The sequence below is a fragment of the Mustela nigripes genome, chromosome 1 (assembly GCF_022355385.1).
Source record: "Mustela nigripes isolate SB6536 chromosome 1, MUSNIG.SB6536, whole genome shotgun sequence".
NCBI classification, from domain to species: Eukaryota; Metazoa; Chordata; class Mammalia; order Carnivora; family Mustelidae; genus Mustela; species Mustela nigripes.
The window spans coordinates 107419697-107431285 of NC_081557.1; the positions used below are offsets into that span (position 1 = coordinate 107419697).

Genomic DNA, 11589 nt, shown 5'->3' on the forward strand with positions numbered 1-11589 from the left:
ACACACACACACACACACACACACACACACACACACACAATGGAATACTATGCAGCCATCAAAAGAAAAATGAAACCTTGCCGTTTGCAATGATGTGGATGGAAGTAGAGGGTATTATGCTGAGCAAAATAAGTCAATCAGAAAAAGACAATTATCATAAATTATCATATGATCTCTCTGAAATGAAGAATTTGAGAGGCAAGGGGTGTAGGGAGGGAAAATATAAAACAAGATGGACCGGGGAGGGAGACAAACCATAAAGACTCTTAATCTCAGGAAACAAACTGAGGGTTGCTGGGGAGTGGGGGGGAGGTAGGGATAGGGAGGGATAGGGTGGCTGGGGGATGGACATTGGGGAGTTTATGTGCTATGGTGAGTGCTGTGAATTGTGTAAGACTGACCATTCACAGACCTGTACCCCTGGGGCAAATAATACATTATATGTTAATAAATAAATAAATAAATAAATAAATTTTTGATGGATAAAAAAAAAAAAAAAAAAATTGGCCTGAGACGGTACAGAGATAAGTAACTGGCCCAGTGTTCCACAACTGGTAAGTGGCAGAGCCAGGTTTTGAACCCAGGCAGCTGGCTCCAGAGTCCAAGCACTTAGCCAGACGTACTCAGTCTCCAAAATGAAAAGTGTTGATGAACCTAACTGTTCTTAAACAAGCACTGCTGCTGTTTGACTTTTCACGGGGTCAGCCTTATGCCAGCTGGATTGCTCCCCCAGCCCAGGGCCTGTCCTTCGCTCCTGCACCTGGCACAGCAAGGGCCCTGGGTACAGATCCAGCTAGCATGAGTGACTGCAGAATTGGCGGGGGAGTGTCCAGGGGAAAAATAGCCCCTTCCAGGACTGGCTGACAGAGGCCCATCCTATTTAAGTCAACTCATGGGACCTGCTCCTGCAGCAGAATTCACAAGTAGGAAATCAGAGACCTGTCCCCTTGGGCATCCTAGCCACCAGGATGACCCAAATCTAGCATGTCAGATTCCTGGGCCATGACCTGTGGGAGGGGCCTGTGCTCTTCACATCTGAAGCACCAGAATGACCCTGAACTTCAGTGCCATCTCTGGAGAAGGCAAGAAGCCTGGTCACCAGTGCCCCATGGAACCATCAAGGGCAGCACCCCCCATGGAAATACTGGTGGTTATGGTGGTGGTGACAGAAGGGAAAGTTGAGCCCCAGGCCACAGCATCTCCCCAAAGCAGGTGGAAAGGGGGCTTAGAAAAGGAGTCAGAGCTCCTGATTCCACAAACCCTCTTCCCTGCACCTCAGCTTCCCCACCAAAGCGGGAGTGGGACAGAATGATCTCTAGGTCCTTTGCAATTGGGACTGTCCAGGAGCTCAGCAGAGGGCACATTCCTGCCACCGCCACCTCTGTCTGCTGCTGAGGTTCTCAGACTCTGCAGAGTTCAGCCTCAGGTGGAGGGAGAAGGTGGGGCCCACCCTCCAGGGCAATCTCATCCGTGGGCAGGGGCCAAGGAGAAGCCGCAATCAGAGTCCAAACACAGATCTCTCCTCTCCACCATCCCCCACCCTGCCCCGGGCCCAAGCCAGGTTATAAAGTGTTATTAAGGAATAGGGAGGAAGTGCTTGCAGCCTCCCCCAGGGAAACCGCTCATCCCACACCGTGAATAATTAACTCTGGGGTGGATCCTGTCACTCACAGGAACATTACCTGCTGTTAAAAGGCCTCAGTCTCCCCTAGCCGGCTCTAGGCAGAAACTACCTCTGGCTCCCAAGAGCCAGGAATGGGGGCGGGGTGGGTTCTAAGGAATGAGAAAGCAGAGGCTCTACTTTTGGAGGACTGGCCCAGGGGAGGTTCTCCTAGCCCGGACACAGGCCAGCACAGGGACCATGGCTGAATCGGCACTCCCCCCAACACACACACTAATTCCGAAGCACACAGTCAGGGTTTCAGAGGTCTTTGCTGACTAAGAGAACCAGCAAGCCAGCTCACACCTCTCCAGTCCCCCATTCCTGGGTTGAGAGGGCCCTGAATTCAGACCACAGGGCATAAAGCCGGTGATGCGTACCATCGTCATCCAAACGCCCCACAGCCGGGCTTCCACCGGTAGGGGCCTCGGTGCTCTGGCCAGAGGAAGCCACTCCGGTGACAAGGCTTTCAGCAGGCCCACCTGGCTCTTCCAGCTGGCAGTCCCTCTGTCCCCTCCCTGTGTGTCCTGCAGCCCTCCGCAAGCCCACCCCAAGGAAATGCCCCACCTCCCCTGGGTTGAAACTGAAGGCCTCAGGAAAGAAAACAAGAAACTAAACAACCCAGCCATGGGCTCAAGGACCTCAGTTTTCAGACCCTGCGAGGCATTCTCCCTCACCTCCCAGAGTAACAGACACCAGCTTTGTGGCACTGTTTCCCCCTCTTTCCTCACCTCTAGTTCCAGGGCTCGAGGTTGCTAGAAACAGGAGACTGATTCAGGGGAATTACTTTGCTATTCACGGTGGTGACACTGTTCATAATGACATGCCCACTTTACTCCCATATTCAGGGCATAATGGAACCATCGTGGTCCCTGATCAGAAATCACTCATTCTCTGGCCCCGTTTCCTCCTTCCCTCCAGCACCCTCCATCTCGGGCTAAGCAAGGGTGCGGCTCCACAGCATACCCCTCTCTTCGCCTCCACACCTCCATCACTACTGGCCTAACCTTTGGATTCAAGCTGTTCTACCTTCTCACATCTTTAAAAACAGTTATCCTTTGTTCTCTCTCCTCTTCATGGCAAAATTCTAGAAGTGGTCCACAGTCACCATTCCCAGCTCCCATTCACTCCCTAACCAGGCTTCTGCTCCCAGCAGCCATCTGCAGAGCTCACCCCAAGGGCACAGAGACACTGCCAGCCCCCTCCCGCTGGAGCCCAAGTACTGGAGACTACCGAACCTGCTTCCTTCCCGGGTCTCCTGCTGCCCCTCCCACCTCTCTCCCGGCTCCCCTGCAGGTGCCGCTCTGTGCTGGCCATCTTTAAATGTCAGTGATCCCCGAGGGCTCTGTCCCCGCCTCCTCTCAGTGTGCGCACACCCGCTATATGTGCAGTGCGGCTTCCCCACTTGTGCTCCAGCCTTACAAGGATGGCTGTGTGCAGGCCATGGCCAACCAAAGCCACATGCCCCAAAATTAAGGCATCATCTCCCTAGCCTCCCCCTACAGGAAACCTTCACTGCCTCTTGTAAATGGCCTGATCACCCACCCTGTTGCCCAAAAGAGAAAAACTGCCCCCCTTGACTCCTCTCCCTTCACCAAGACCTGTTAGTTCTACCTCCCACGACCCCTGGCCTGGATCACAACAGCAGCCTCCAACCTACTCTCTCCCCTGGAACACAGGAGCACTGTCCTGAAGCCCAGATCACAGGGCCTCCCCTTGCGGGACTCCCTGAGGCCTAGTCAGTCCACACCCCTCCCCTCTCCTCACCCATCCCCACTTTCAACTCCCCACTTGACTATACTGAGTTACTTGAAGGTCTGCAGGTGAGTTTACCTCCCTCCTGGGGCCTTCGCCCAAGCTCCCCCTCCACCTCCCACACTTCCCGTATCCCTCCCAATGTAACCACAGCTCACTCCTTAGTCTCGCCTCGGAGGCTGCCTCTTCCAGGAAGGCTCTTCAGATTTTCTAAGATGCTGCCTTGGGGCTCCCACAGCACCAGTGCTTTCCGACAGCACTCATGCCACCAAATGACAGAAAGCCCCTCACTTCTCTGCACCATCCCCCCAACTATGAGCTCCTCTGAAGGCAGAGGCTATACCAGCTTATTCTCAAGTGTTCCCACAATGCCTTGCAGATAATACCCTCTCAATAAACAGTTGTTGCACCAATAAATGAACGTCTGACCAAGGTGTCCCATCCTCCAGCACTATATGCAAATTCTCCACACTGTGGTCCTGAGGGGGACACCATCCGGAGCCGGAGCCGGCTGTTAGGGGAGGGGCAGTTGCAGGTTCCACCTCCAGAGCTGCAGGGGCCTGCTGCCCACACACTAATCCAGGCCCTGTAGAAGGAGCCTAGGCCAGCCCCAGGGTCAGGAAGCCACCTGCAGAGCAAGCCTCCTGTCAGCAGGAAGAGCAAAAGTGGGGCTGCCCTCAGCTCAGAGCCCAGGGCTTGGCGGGGGCCAGTTTGCTTGGGGGCACAGCTCTGCCTGCACCCTATCTGCTGCCTACCCTTCTCTGTCACCGCTTCACAGTCCGTCCATCCGTCTGTCCATTCATCCATCCATCCATCCTCTCCCGGACCCTGACTCCCCTCCTTTCTCCGGCCTTTTTCTCCTTCTCCCACTTGCTCCCACTGTCACTCCACCTCCAACAGCCGCCCTCCCAAGTGGGCCAGCAGCTTCCTCTGGGTTCTAGGCTCCCCTGGCAGGGAGCGATGGAGCGGTTGCCAGCTCTCTCTGGTACCAAGTCTGCCCCTGAACCCAGGCCCCCACCCTCCTCGCCCCGCCCCGCCCCCCCAGGCCCCGCCTACCCTCGGTCAGCCCCAGGTGGATGCTCCAGTAGATCTGCAGACACTGCAGCTCCTTCTTCATGCCCCGCTTGCAGCGACAGTCGTACAGCGGGCTCTCCTGCAGGACCTCCAGGGCCGCCTGGCACTCCTTGTTGGCCAGCATGGTGTTGCGGTCCCGGCCCGCCAGGCACTGCCGCAGTGTGCGGTAGCGGGAGCTGCAGTTGGATTCCGCGGCGCACAGCTCATTGGCCCGGACGCAGTCCACCGGGGGGCGCCAGCCGTGGAGCTCGGGGCCCTGCGGGGAGGAAGGGCTGGCCAAAGAGCGGAGGGTCTCGTCTGGGTGGTGGGGAGGGAAGACAAGCATGAATGAGGGCCGCCAAGACCTCCGACCCAAGATGCAGGCCTGGAGGCTGGGGCCCTTCTGGGAACTTCACACCCATCTCACGCCAAAGCACACCAAAGCCAACTCCATGCTGCCTTTCCCCACCACAGAGCAGGTCGGAGGAAGAGCCCGGAATGGATCCCCAAGACACCAACATCCCTCCTCAATCCCAAAGGAGACCTTGAGCTGTCACTGTGCCCTGACTCCACTAGATTCTCTTGGGATCCCACTCGGTCGCCTCTCAGCCCTGGGCCCAGAAGCTGACCACAGTAAAGCCGGAAGACCCTCGAGCAAGACCACAGAGGCCAGAGAAGAATGCCACAGCCTCAGAAGAAAGCTGGGGGGGGGGGGGCTGCAGGGCCTCCCCGAGTGTGCAGAGTGGGACTCTCACTTTCCTGCTGCCCAAGCCTCCATCCACCTTGGTTCCAGCCAGAGGTCTGGCCAACATGCTGGGTCAAACAGGGAAAGTAGCAGGAAATAATTTTACTTTCCTAGTCTGTTAGGGCTTCAGAGACCACAGCATCCAGCTCCACCACCCCACCATTTTACCCTGGGGAAACTGAGGCCTAAAGAAGGGAGATGACAACTCAAGGTCACAAAGGACCCCTCGGACTACTGGCCTGTCCATTCTGAGTTTCCAGGCTCTAAAAGAAGACCCTGAGAGACAAGCCTGAACTGGTCCTGAGGCAAGCCCAGAAGGGGGCAGCCACTCCTTTCCAGTCCAGCCCTCCACACCTCCCAGTCCAATGCTACCCTGGCTGGACCCCTAAAAACATGCCTTCTGTGGCCAAGTTCTACCCCAGCCCTGCAGAAAGAGTGCTGCAGGCATAGCTTTCCTCTGAGTGTGTGTGTGTGTGTGTGTGTGTGTGTGTGTGTGTGTTCATCCTGACAGGCTTTTCTCATCTCTCTCTCACACACTTCTCTCTCTGACTTCCTTCCTTCTGAGGTCTATTTCTGAGGTCTTGAATAGCCCTGTGCTGCTTGTGCTCTCTCTCTAGCACCACCTACTTCTTCTCTCTTCCCTTTCCTCTCCACCCTTCTCTGAAACCCTCTCCCCACTCCATCTCTCCTTTTTTTCTTCTTTGTGGAAGCCGAATAATAAGCCAATCTGCAGCTGCAAAAGGCAAGAGCTGCCCTCCCTGGGGTCTGGCCTTGCATGTGGAGCCTCATCTCTCCAAAAGTGAACAGCCACCCTTCTTACCCAGTACCCTCAAAGCATCTAAACCCGCAGTCCTCTGAAGGAAGGGGCTCAGGGGGAAAGACTCAGAAGTGAAGGGCAGGGAGGAGCCCACTGGTCCTGTCAAATCAAGCTCCCAAAATGGTTTCCTCTAGACAGGGACAGTCTCCCCTTCCCCTCCAGATCCTGCCCCAGAAAAAGCCCTTCCATATGCCAGAACCAAGACTGCCTTTTCCAAGACCCAGGAGTGACCTGGGAGGCTTCCTCCATTCCATCCAGCCCAAAGCATACTAAGATCTTGGGCCAGAAGTCCCCTCCTCAGAAGTCCACAGAATCTGCCCTTCCCCTCCCTTCATCCCTACCCAGAAAGGCCACTTCTCACTCCTTCCCCCAGGAGGCCCTGCTCGGGGGGGAGCTACCATAGAGAGACAGCGACACCTAGAGGCAGAGCCCTGCATCACGATCCTGTCACTCCAGACGGCTGCTGAGGGGAAAGGACTCCACCACTGGAGGGAGCCGACCTACCCCACAAGAAGAGGAAGTAGAAGAGCAAGGGGTAGGCCTGGAGTGGAAAAGCCCATAAGGGCCAGAGCAAAAGATACTCCTTCTCCCACTGACCATACCAATGGCTTAGGACAGGGAAGAGCTGAAGGCTGTGGCCAGGCTGAGAAAGCCCAGAGAAGAAGCCAGCTGTTGGGTGGCACCGGCTGGAGAGGCGTCCTCCGCCCAAGCAGAGGCAGCAGCTTTGTTTCTAGGTCCCCCGAGCAGGACTCAGTGCCTCTGGGCCACCCAGGAGCAACTGGGCTGACGCGGCCTCACTTGCACCTGCTACACCCACCTAGCCAGCCGGCCAGCCTGCCTTCTAGAGGCTCAAGAACAACCCAACCCGGGACTTCCACTGACTTCCCCCAGCATCCCAGCAACCTTCTCCCTTCCCACCTTGACTGTGCCTGAGGCTGCACTGTCTGTGACAAGTTAGGACACTGGCCTGGGGTATTGTGGTAAGAAGGACACTTACCCTGCCTGCCCTACAGGTGGGTTCTAGAGCCCCACAGGACAATCCTCGCAGTATCCTGGGCTCCTGGGCCAAAAGCAAGGGCCTTCCCCCATCTCCCCAGTGATGGGGGATGCTCTGTGGAGAGCCAGTGTATCCTCTCCCCAAACTCCCTGGCCGCACCCATCCTTGGCTCTTCTAGTTGGTATCATGACCCCCAGAACCAATCAAGTCCAGCCAGAGAAAGAAATAGCAACTGGGAGCCTTGGGCCAAGAATTCTAAAAGAGTAAAGGTCAGAAGGCATCCTGGTGTGTCCAAATTCTAAATCAGGAGAAAACTCAGATCCATCAAGAAAAGACAAGTGGAACAGCTGCTACAGAGACAAGGGGGGAGGGGGACAGAGAGACTGCACGGAGCTACAAACACCCTCCCACACTTGAGAGCCCCGCAAGAGCTAGAATGCACACTAGGATCCCAGTGGGAAGTGGGCCCTCTGACCAGCCCTGCCCCCAAGTGACTTGCCCCATCTCACTCTCTCCCTAGGTACGTCAGCCCTAGAGGTCAGGATGACTGGGCCAGAAAGGCCTTTCTACCTCCAGGCCTCACTCGGAACCTTGAGGGGGGCACACTGAAGACCCATGTTCCTGGCACCACACTTCGCCATGCTCCCACACACATGCACTGAAGCTGCCTACCCAGGCTCAAGCTTCCCAAATCCTCTCCCCCCAAGTGGAATTTCCAACCAACTCCCAAACGGCGGGCTCCTTGCCAAGGAAAGTGGCCCTGAGGCTGAAGTTTCCTTGCTATCAACCCATCCCTTCCTCCTTGGCTGGCCTAACCCAGAGCCTTCTAATATCTGGTGGTCACTCCATTAACCCCGCCCCCCAGTTCTGGAAAGGGGCATCTCGAGGGAAGGGAGCTGAAGGGCTCTGACCAAAAGGACTGCTGTCCCTGGCTTTTCCTTCTCCTCTCACCTCTGTCCCCAGGGTCTCAGACTCCAGGTGCATCTCTGACACAAAAGACACACACACACCCCTATATCATGAGAACAAAGTCAACTCCGCAGCCCTCCCAGCTGAAAAAAGCCTGCCTGCAACATGGGGTTCTGGGCCTAGGAAGGACTAAGGGGCCCACACCACTCTTCTCCACCCCAGGACGTCAGAATTCGCCTCTGGGGTATATACATACAGCTCAGCAGCAGACAATCTGGCTGCTTTTCCCGAAATACAATTTTCTTTTCTTCTTGGCCCCAGAAAGCTGGGTTTTCAAACCAGCAGTGGGAGAAAAGGTCAGGTTTTATAACAACCCCTCGAATGAAAGCCCACTTGCAGCGGGTTGCCAGGAAGGGCTGCAAGCTCACGGTGGGCCCCAGGGCCCCTACCCAGTTTCCTCCTGCTGCTCCTTCCACCCTGGAGACAGCTGCCTCTGGCTTAGAGGGCAGGACCCGTGAAGGCCACACCCTAGAGCAAGGCCAGGCACCCAGGGGAATGGCAGTTTCTGAGAGGGGGTAGAGGCAGGGGGTGGACAAAGGGTCCAGGGCCCAACCAGTATTGACTCAAATCCCTTATTCAAGCCAGGAGAGCACTTACCAGACCACCCACATCTTTCTGTGATGGGCACCTACCCCCTCAGGCCTTCCCTTCGCTCCTCCTCCAGGAGAGAAAGAATACAGTCCTGACCCAGTCAGGCAGCCCGGCTCACCACAGGCTGTCCAGGCTGTTGACAGGCTGGGGGGGCGGGGGGGGGGGAGGGACAGCACCCACACTCAAGTAGATGTGAGTACCCTCAACACACTCATTACCCAGCTCCCTCTCCAGAGCACCTACCCAGGACCAGCTGCCTCTCCAGAGCATCTACCCCAGGCATCAGCCTTGCCAGGGACTCAGGTCAGCACCAGGCCTTGCCAACACCTTCTTCCTCACCTCCACTCCCAGAATGCTCTCTCTATACCCACTTCCCAAGCAGCTGGGATTTCACACAGCACAAAAAGGCGAGAGGGGTTGGGGATTCTGGGTGGGAAAGAGCCTGCCCACGGATCAGGGCACCAGGCAACCCCTCCTCCCTGCCCCTGGAGAAGGGGGCTTATAGAATAAGCAGGTGGTCTTGTTCAGATTCCTTTTTTTCCCAGCAACTCCTCTCTGTCTTCAGCCAAGGAAGCAAACTTTGACCTCCCTCCCTCCTTCTCCCACAAGCTACAGGGTCCCCAGGCGGCCAGAGGTGGTGAAGGATAGGTAGTGAAGGGTTGCCCACAACCCTCCACTCCTGCCCACGCATCTGGCTCGGAGGGCGGGCAAAGGGTGGGGAGAAACTTGAAAAGTATTCCAGGGAGCGGGGCCACTGGAAAGGGGTTCAGAGAGAGGGAAGTGGGATGCATTTCCCAAAGGTTGATTGGCAGGTGAGGGGATGGCTGCCAGAGCTGCCCCCACCAATGTCCAAGCTGGAGATCCTGGAGAAACCCACGCCGTCCACGGGGATCGATCCGGGAGCCGACCAGAAAGATGGAACTGGCATGATTTTTCTCTCCGTGACACAGAGCCTCTCCCCACCCTTCTCTCTTCCAGATCAAGAGTTGGAATTCTTTTTTCTTAAGTTGCCGCAATTTGAACCGAATATTTTGAGAGAAATGAGTGCTAGCATTGTGTGTGAGTAAGCGAGGGTGCGTGTGTGCGGCGATGGTTTGGGTGTTCCAAGTCTCCTTCCCAAGCCCCGCGCGTAACCAGCCAGCCGCGGTTCGCGTCCCTCCGCCCGCAGCCTCGCCGACCGGCCCCGCTCGGTTCGGCAGCGCCTGGCCCGGCTCGCTCCGCGGCGCGCTCTCCCCGCGGGTCTCCAGCCCGCGCCCCGCTCGCCCTCCGCGTTCCCGGCTTCTCGCCGGCGACCGAACGCGCGACCCCGCGCGGCCCCCGCAGGCTCCGGCGGACAAGCTGCCCTCCCCGCCCGCAGGTACTCACCTAAAAAGAAGAGGAGGCAGAAGGTGTTTGCCAAGATCATGTTAAATAAATCCCAGTTTTTTGTGTGTGTCTTTCTCCCTTGGGTAAAAAATAATAATAACAACAACAATAATAATAGCCAAGCAGTGATAATCAGCCCCAAATCCAATGCGGAGATTCCAGCTAGTCCACCCGATAAGGATCCTGAGTCCTGCGATTCTCGCCTCTGGCCGAAGGGGGTGGGGGGGAAGGAGAGCGGTGGGCTACCTCTCGACGCCCCCCTTGCCCACTAAAATCAAATATACACGTAAATGAGGATATATCTGCTTTACAAGCCGACAGCTTGGTCCTCGCTCGGTCCTGCCCTCCGCTGGTCCGGGAAGGCTCGGGTCCCCACGGGTCCAATTCCCCTGCGCTTCCCAGGAGCGGACTGGGGGGGTGGGGAAGAGGCGATTTGAGAGTGAAGGGCTGGAAGGAAGCAGCGAGGGTGGGGGTCAGAATAAAATGCAAATAGGAGAGAAATCCACCGACGAGTGTTAGCGCCAGGAACAATCCAGTGGGAGCTTCGAAGACCAGAGCCCGGAGTCGCTTCTTTCGCACCCAGACGAAGAAAAGATTCAAAGAAAAAAAAAATCTTCTCCTGCTAACCCCTGCTCGTCTCACTTTTTTCTAATGGAATTCCAGTGACCGTGTGTCTCTGCGTGCGTGTGTCTTTCTCTCTTCGCTCCCTCCCTCTCCTCTCCCTGGCTCTCGCTCTTTGCTCTCGCTCTCTCCAGCTCTCCCTAGCTCTCCGCTCTCCCTCCCCCTTCTCCCTCTCTCCCTGCTCCTCCCTCCGCCCGCCCCCTTCCCCCTTCGCGGCTCCCTAGCCGCGGCTCTCGCGCCCGCGCCCCTCTTCTCCGCCCCGGGCTCGGCGCTCAGGCTCCCAGGCGGCCGGCGGCGCGGGGCGCGGGGCGCGGGAGCGCGGCGGAGCAGCGACACTCTGCAGCGGCGGCGGCGACACGGCGGTGGCAGTGGCGCCGGGGAACGCTGGACCAGAGGAGTGCTTCGCCGCTGACTCCCTCTGCTCTGCCGCCCGCCCTTCCCGGGACTGACCTGCTGCCTTGGCCGGAAACTGACCGGCTCCCCGAGCTACCGTTCAAACCCATCAAAACCTCCGCACCCGCCTTCTCCACTCGCAGCGCAACACCGCCCTCCGCGCCCCCCCCCCCCCCCCGCGGCGGAGGGGCTCAGCCCTCCAGCCCTCCAGCCCTCCAGCCCTTCAACCCCCACTGCCCCTGCCCCCGCCGCCTCGGCCCACGAGTCCCGAAAGCCTGGGGAAGCTCAGCAGAGGCCGAAGGGCGTGGAGTCCAGGACACCCCAGCCATCCCGGAGGCATGGGGCCGGGGGGGGGGGGGGCCCCGAAAACCCCCGGCTGGGGGGCCTGGGTCTAAAGGGGGGCTCCACCCTCCTTGGGCAGATGCGTCCTTGGGCGGGAGAGTGGAAGCAGAGCTTCTCCCCGAAGGCGCAAGAGAAAAGAAGGACCCCCCACCCCACCCCCACTCCACCTCCAGCGGCCAGCCCCCAGCGTCCCAAGCAGCCTGCCTGCCCAGGTCTAGCCCTTAGCACGCTTACGCGTGTGCTTTCCACGGGGAGCTCGAGAACTTTCCCCACGCGCCCCC

The 11589-nt window shown here is 57.7% G+C and overlaps 1 protein-coding gene across 1 annotated transcript in view; it reads right to left on the reverse strand.

Moving 5' to 3' along the window:
• Window positions 1-10715, reverse strand: part of GFRA2 (GDNF family receptor alpha 2) — an 84307-nt gene extending 73592 nt beyond the window's left edge. Inside the window, exons 1-2 of the mRNA XM_059371286.1 lie at window positions 9953-10715; window positions 4472-4786 (exon numbers count right to left, since the gene is read on the reverse strand). Coding sequence (XP_059227269.1) covers window positions 4472-4786; window positions 9953-9992 — 355 coding nt within the window. The 5' untranslated portion in view covers window positions 9993-10715. The remainder of the gene's footprint in view (window positions 1-4471; window positions 4787-9952) is intronic.
• Between the last annotated feature and the right edge of the window lie 874 nt (window positions 10716-11589).